Source organism: Penaeus vannamei, unplaced genomic scaffold (assembly GCF_042767895.1).
Source record: "Penaeus vannamei isolate JL-2024 unplaced genomic scaffold, ASM4276789v1 unanchor3373, whole genome shotgun sequence".
NCBI lineage: Eukaryota > Metazoa > Arthropoda > Malacostraca > Decapoda > Penaeidae > Penaeus > Penaeus vannamei.
Genome location: NW_027216356.1, coordinates 231 through 7,500, shown reverse-complemented (window position 1 = coordinate 7,500; position 7,270 = coordinate 231). Strand labels below are relative to the sequence as shown.

The 7,270-nt window shown below is 41.5% G+C and overlaps 1 protein-coding gene across 1 annotated transcript; it reads right to left on the bottom strand.

Annotated features, from left to right (window-relative positions):
- Nucleotides 1-313: 313 nt before the first annotated feature.
- Nucleotides 314-5,618, bottom strand: LOC138861242 (phospholipid scramblase 2-like; the record flags this gene model as incomplete). Its single annotated transcript, XM_070120162.1, is given in 1 exon segment — nt 314-5,618. A coding segment is annotated over 1 exon segment (60 nt), but the record flags the coding sequence as incomplete, so codon positions are not given.
- Nucleotides 5,619-7,270: the final 1,652 nt, after the last annotated feature.

The window sequence follows — 7,270 nt, the reverse complement described above, 5'->3', positions numbered from 1 at the left end:
TGAAAGATCAAACTTCCAAATTTACTTAGAATGCTGCCAGATGATGCTCCTGTGGTTTTAAATATGAGCAAATGTTATATGCAGTCAGAGACAACTTCATAGGGGTTTTTAAAGTTGAGAACGGAATATGCTGTTGTGTGCAGATTGGGAATGAAAAGGATAAAAGGTGTAAGTTGTAGGAGACACTTAACAGGTTAATCAGTTTGGACAAGTAACATGTTCTGGAGTGGAGGGTATTATGATGTGCATGCATAATATATTTCACACACCATCATCTGTGTGTTAACATAGTACAATAAGGAAAACAATGATATTAGGTGATTAATGTTATATTAATAGTGTACATAGTTTTGATGCCAAATATATTTGTTATTGAATAAATCATTGAAGGAATAATAACAGCACCTATTAAGATAATATAAAATATTGTACTTTATAACAAATTAAAATGAATCCACATATTTGTGAACTTGTGAAAATCTGTTCTCATGTATGATAATGGAGCTCTGACTACTTTGAATGTAGAGATTTCTGATTAAACATATGATCTCTCCATTGTTTAATTATTAAACTTCATGTCTTTTCTTGCATCTGCATTATAAAATATGCCTGATATTGCATGATAAAGAATACTGTATATCAATAAACCTACATAAATGAAACACAATTTAATCAGGGTCATTAGTAGAATAGATTCTATTGGAGAGCAACTCAGACTAAATGGAGTACAGTAACTCATGAACTTCTAAGTGTTAGCACCAGATACTTAAAAAAATGAAGGGTGTGGGACCACTGAAAATGGGAACACAGCACTGGTGCTAACTGTAGTGACAACCCTTTTTTTCAATGACACTAGCACTTAAAAATAAGAACAAGCATTCCTTCCTATGATCAGGTTGTTTTTGAAAAGTCAATTCTACAGTGAGTTGTTGTGAGGGACAGCAATCAATATTACCCATTGATAAACAGGGTACACATGCAAATGCCACGTCCACTTTGATATTTTTGTCAATTATATTTTCCACAGACGACTAGGGAAAACATAGGCCAACCTGATTTCCTTTGTTTACTCCTTCCTAATGTTTTGGGAAATAATAGTTATCTAATCTTATTCTGTCCTAGTGTGTTTACTATCATTTGTTGTAAAAAATGTCATAATTAAATTAATAATTGCAGCTAGAACATCAAAAATTATAAAAAGTAATAGAAAAAGAAATTTCCCCACAATTCAGGGAATGGGGTAAACAGGTAGGACTAGTAAGCGACTCCTTGGTACCTAAACACTTGTGGAGCCAATTGTGTGTAAACAAAACTAACAAAACAAATCTGCAGTGTATGCACCCTGCACTAATGGGTTAAGAGAAATAATCATCATCATCATCATCATTAGGAGCTAACGCCGACGGGGGCGCATAGCTGCGTTCACCTTTTGGGATCCCTCATGGCAAGATGCCAGGCAGGGACTCGCACCATCTCGAGCTACTCACGACAGGTTTGATCGATCTGCCCAAGCCTTGACCTACTAGGTTGTCCCGCAGGCCTCTTCCACCACAACCTGATGAGCAGGATCAACCTGTGGGAAGCTAGCCAAGTGGCCATATAGCCTGAGTTGGCGAACCCAGATTGTGCAGGTAACAGGTCCTGTGCCAATCTCACTTTGCAACCTTTGGTTAGACACATGGTCCCGCCAACAGTACCCCAATGATCCGGCGCAAGAACCTATTACAGAAGGCATCAAGACGAGACTCCAGGGCACTGGATAATGTCCAGGTTTCACTACGGTAGAGCAAAACTGGCATTATCAGAGCCTTGAAAACCTGTAGCTTGGTCCTTCTGCACAGGGACCGGCATCTCCAAATACTCTTGTCGAGAGAGTTCATGACCTCTGCTGCCAGGCCAATCCATCTGCTGACTTCCTGGTCTGACAGCCCAGAGTTATGAACTGCACTACCAAGGTATGTGAAGCTCTCTGTGACTTTAATGTCCTCGCCGCAAGCACATAGCGACTAAACAGGTTCTCCTAGGAAGTCCCCAAAGCCTTGATCTTGATCTCCTGGACCCAAGGGCTTCGTTTCATTACTAAATGCATCAGGAGCTGCCACTAGGGTTTCCAAAGACTCAGATAGAATATCATCGGCAAAGTCAAGGTCTGTAACCTTAATATTGCCTAGTGTTGCTCCACAATGACTTTGAACAGTAGTTCTGCCCAGTATCCAGTCCATGCAAGTATTGAAGTGTTGGTGCAAGAACACAGCCTTGCTTCACTTCTGAACTGATAGGAAAGAAACTAGACAGGCCCCCACCACACTTTACAGCACTTTCAGGACCAATATACAAGCTTGTTATTAGTTCAATAATCCTTATTGGAATTCCTCTCAGTCTCAGGATCTTACAGAGTGATTCCCAATGCACTGTATTGACCGCCTTCTTGAGGTCGATGTAGGCTGCAAGCAGCCCACGTCCGAACTCACGACAGTGCTCTACAATGACTCGAAGCGCAAGGATACGGTCTATTGGTTGCTCTGGCCTCTGATGCCTCAGTAGGTGGTCTCTAATACGTCTCAGAAGGATGTGGGCAAGAACATTGCATGGTACACTGAGCAGTGTGAAGCCTCGGTGATTGCTGCATTCCCATCGGTCCCCCTTCCCCTTCTAGAGAGGGATGACCACACCCCTCAACAGGTCCGGGGGAACAGTACCAGATGGCAGCTAGGACAGCATACAACCCCCACGCCATAGGTTCACCACCAGCCTTTAACAGTTCAGCTGGGATGCCGTAAATACCCACTGCTTTACCACTTTTCAACTTGGAGATCACCCATCCCAACTTCAGTCAGGGAGAGTGGGTCCGGCAGCGGAATCATGGCACTACCCGCATCCACGTTAACTGTTGGAGGGTCAACCTGATACAACTGCTCAAAATACTCAGCCCAACGTTCCCGCACCGCAACAGGATCTGAGACGATCTGGCCACCTACTAAGTGACCTGCAGGCACCTGTGAAGAGGGCTTGGAATTGTTTTCTCAGGGCTTGGTATACAGGACGAAGGTCATTTACTAAGAAATGGCCTTCGACCTCATCAGCAAGACTCCTAATAAACTGTTCCTTGTCCCTTCTTAACAAAGATCGAGTTTTGCGCACCTGAGAACGGTGCAAATCCTGATCCCCTGTCAGATAAGCCACATGGCAAGCATCTGTGACTTCCAGTGTCTCCTGAGAGATTAAATTCTGTCTTGCCCTCGGGCGTTCTCCAATCGATTCTTGGGCTGCATCATGCGTTTTGCGCTTGAAGGTGTCCCACAGAAGTACAGATTCCTTCAGATTATCAAGCGCTGTGAAGCGATCAGAGATTGTCTCAGCAAACCTCCGAGCACACTCCCTCTCCAAATGAAACACCCAAGGGTGTTCACTGGGCTGCTGGGGAATTTTGAAGTGAACCTGGAGGGTAGCCACAACTAATCTATGGTCAGTATCACAGAACTCGGCACTCCTATACAGTTCTGGAGGATCCTCCGAGTGCTAACGAGAATGTGGTCGATCTCCTTGGCTGCATTACCCGCATCGTTGTACCATGTCCAACAATGTGGGTCTGGGAGCTAGTGCCAGGAGCCAGAAATCCTCAATTTCTGGGACCTAGCAAAATCCCGGAAAAAGAGGGAATTCTTGCTGCTGGTATCAACTCCCGAACCATGAGGACCGACAGACATCTCATAGCCAGCTCGATCACAGATACCACACTGAAGTCACCCAGAACAATACGAATATCTCGCCAGGGCCAACTGTGTGTCACAGTTGCAAGTTTGGCGTAGAACATCTCTTTCATGTCGAGTTTACAAACATAGGTAGGAGCATACTCAGCAATAAGAGACATGAAGCCAAAAGATAGCTTCAGTCTCAATACCACTATATGCTCATCAACAGGAGTAACCTCTACTACCGAGGGCTGGAGATGGCAATGGCTACTCCCTGGAGATGGTGACCGTCGCTGCGGCCCGACCAGTAATAGGTGTAGCCACCTACACTGATCATGCCACTGCCAGGTCTTCTCACCTCTGAGAGAGCAGCCACCCAAACTCGCAGCCTCCCCAGTTCCCTCGATAGTAGGGGCAACCGATCATCCTGACACAAAGAGCAGGTGTTCCAAGCCCCCACCCTGACTTCCCTCCTGAGGTTAACCCTCGGGCAGTCACTCCGGGTGGACCCCACTTCTGCCACCCCAGCCGACGCTGCCCCACATAAAAGGCGGCAGGCTGCGGGACCCATCCTCCACCTGTGGAGTTCCCTTGGGCTTTACCCCACAAGCTTCATATCAGGCTGGCGACTGCCAAAACGCAGGCAGGACGAGGAGCTCCCATTCCCATCCTGCGCCCCAGCAGCTCCATCTAACATAATGATAAATAATTGTAATAATCATTTAAGAATAAAATAAGAGAAAAATAAAAATAAAAAGGAAAGAAAAGAAATACTAGAAATTTACTTCCATTATGATTAGCCCGTTATTAACCCACTTGCGACGGGTGTCACACATATGGGACGCCCGGAGAAAAGACCTCCAATTGGACTGTTGTGGGTACGTTAACCTATTGGTCATGGTAATTTGCAATATGGCGCATAATCCTGTACCATTATTTATTTTGGACTCAGGCAGCACATAGGACTGCGCTGGAGTGTGCACTGTGGCGGTGCTGCTTTTCCTCCTTCGCGCATATGTGTTTATATATGCATATATAAAAATATAGATGAATGCAAATGTATATACAAACCCTTGCAAATACACGCAAACATATGTATATGCGCTCAGAAAGAGTGGAGGGCCTAGTTATAGCACTTGTTGAAGGCGTTCAAGTCCTTTGGTGGGAAACACCCCAATTGCCTGCACAGGCCCTGGGCAGCACGCCTCAGCCCTGGGGGACACCAGCTTGGTGAATGATATCTCCTGGCCTGCTTAGCTTCTAGGCCGCACAGCTAGCCTTGCTCTGAGGGATTGGTCATCAATTGCACTTTGCATCATATGATGGCATCCACGACCAACGGGTTAATACTCTAACAGAATCACAAGACACTGTACAAATATAGACATAATAATGGCAAAACACTAGCACATTTTGAATTCTATCTGGATGTTACCTTCGAGAGGATTTTGAAAGCTGATGTCTCCTTTTTCAATTACATTTTTCATCTACAGTTTATTTTTCTACATCAAGATATTAGATGAAAATACAGATACATTAGATTACACCAAGCATAGTTTACAGAACTGATGATAGGGGACAGCATATAGATAATAGGAGGAGAATTAAAGATAAATGAAAAATCAATTTTACACTGATACTAAAGAATACTTGTACTGTATACAAATTTTGTCTTATTATATTATTTGTCTTATCTGGTTTTATAATCCATTATCTAGTCCTAAAAATTTATCCGGCAATCATACTTTATTAGTTCCTGTTTCTCTTTACTTCAGTTTTTTCTACCAAACAATTAATTATCTAAAAACTGTCAATTTTTGTTATGGAAATAATGTTAAGTACACTGTCATCACCCACTGGTCCATCTTAAAGCATTCCAACTGAATCATTTTCTTTGTTGCCTTTCTTCTCGAAGAACATGAAGTCCTGAAATAAATATATAATAAATTAATTTTTAGTTCCTTATAATTGTGGAAATATATCAAAATAATACTTTTTTCTCAGGTATTCATTTCTATATGAAAAAACTCTGACCAAATCAGATGCATTACTCCAAAATTACTCTAAATGACAATATTTACATTCTTAATGCTAATACACTACATCCTGAAACAAAATCTTTACACAAAAGATTGTCTTTTTATACTCTACATGATCAATGTATTATACAGAAGTATAGCCCCAAATGCTAATGTAAGAAAGAATAGAAGATTTATAATACATAAATCAATTGTATGTTTCCAATACAGACACTACTAAAAATAGGTATAAAACATTATTAATACTGGTAGACATCCTAAACAAAACTGGAAAAAAAACTTGCAATGTCCATTCTTTGAATAAAGGATGATATAAGAAAGAAAAATAATTTAGGTTTATATGCTCACAAATCCCAAAGAGAAAATGTGCACACATACAAATAGACACATATACAGATAGAGACCCACAACACAAGCACACATGCACACACTAAAGCTAAATTATTGATTCTATGCACTTTAAAATTAGTTAACCCAATATTGCCAGTGGCGGCATGCATGTACAGGTTGTGCCCACTGAGAGTTTAGTGTATTCATTGTAATTATAGATAGGTAGCTCCAACAGTTTTTAATCTCCAAGAAGATCCTACCTACCCCACCCATTTGCCATTTTCCTTGATTTTTTTTTTTTTTTTTTTTTTTTTACTATATTAGTATTGTTAATATCACAATAATAATAATAATAATAATAATAATAATAATAATAATAACAATAATAATAATAAAAGCAGCATTGAATAAATGGTATTCGGAAAAAAGTCCCAAGAACTCAAGGGAAGCAGTAAACATGTGAGCCACAAGTTACAAGGTCTATAGAGCGTGCATGTATATGTGTGTGTGTGTGTGTGTGTGTGTGTGTGTGTGTGTGTGTGTGTGTGTGTGTGTGTGTGTGTGTGTGTGTGTGTGTGTGTGTGTGTGTGTCTGTGTGTGTGTCTGTGTGTAGGTGTGTGTGTCTGTGTGTAGGTATGTGTGTAGGTGTGTAGGTGTGTATGTGTGTATGTGTGTATGTGTGTTCGTGTGTACAGGCGTGTAGTATAGGTGTATAGGTGTGTATGCGTGTATAGGTGTATATGTGTATGTGTGTATAGGCGTGTATAGGTGTATATGTGTATGTGTGTATAGGCGTGTATGTGTGTGTAGGCGTGTATGTGTGTATGGCGTGTATGTGTGTATGGCATGTATGTGTGTATAGGCGTGTATGTGTGTGTAGGCGTGTATGTGTGTATGGCGTGTATGTGTGTATGGCATGTATGTGTGTATATGCGTGTATGTGCGTATAAATGTATATATGAGTATAGGTGTGTATGTGTGTATAGGTGTGTATGGGTGTGTATGTGTGTTTAGATGTGTGTGTGTGTATAGGTGTGTATGTGTGTATAGGTGTGTATGTGTGTATAGGTGTGTATGTGAGTATAGGTGTGTATGTGTGTATAGGTGTGTATGTGTGTATGTGTGTATAGGTGTGTATGTGTGTATAGGTGTGTATGTGTGTATAGGTGTATATGTGTGTATAAGAATGTATGTGTGTATGTGTGTGTG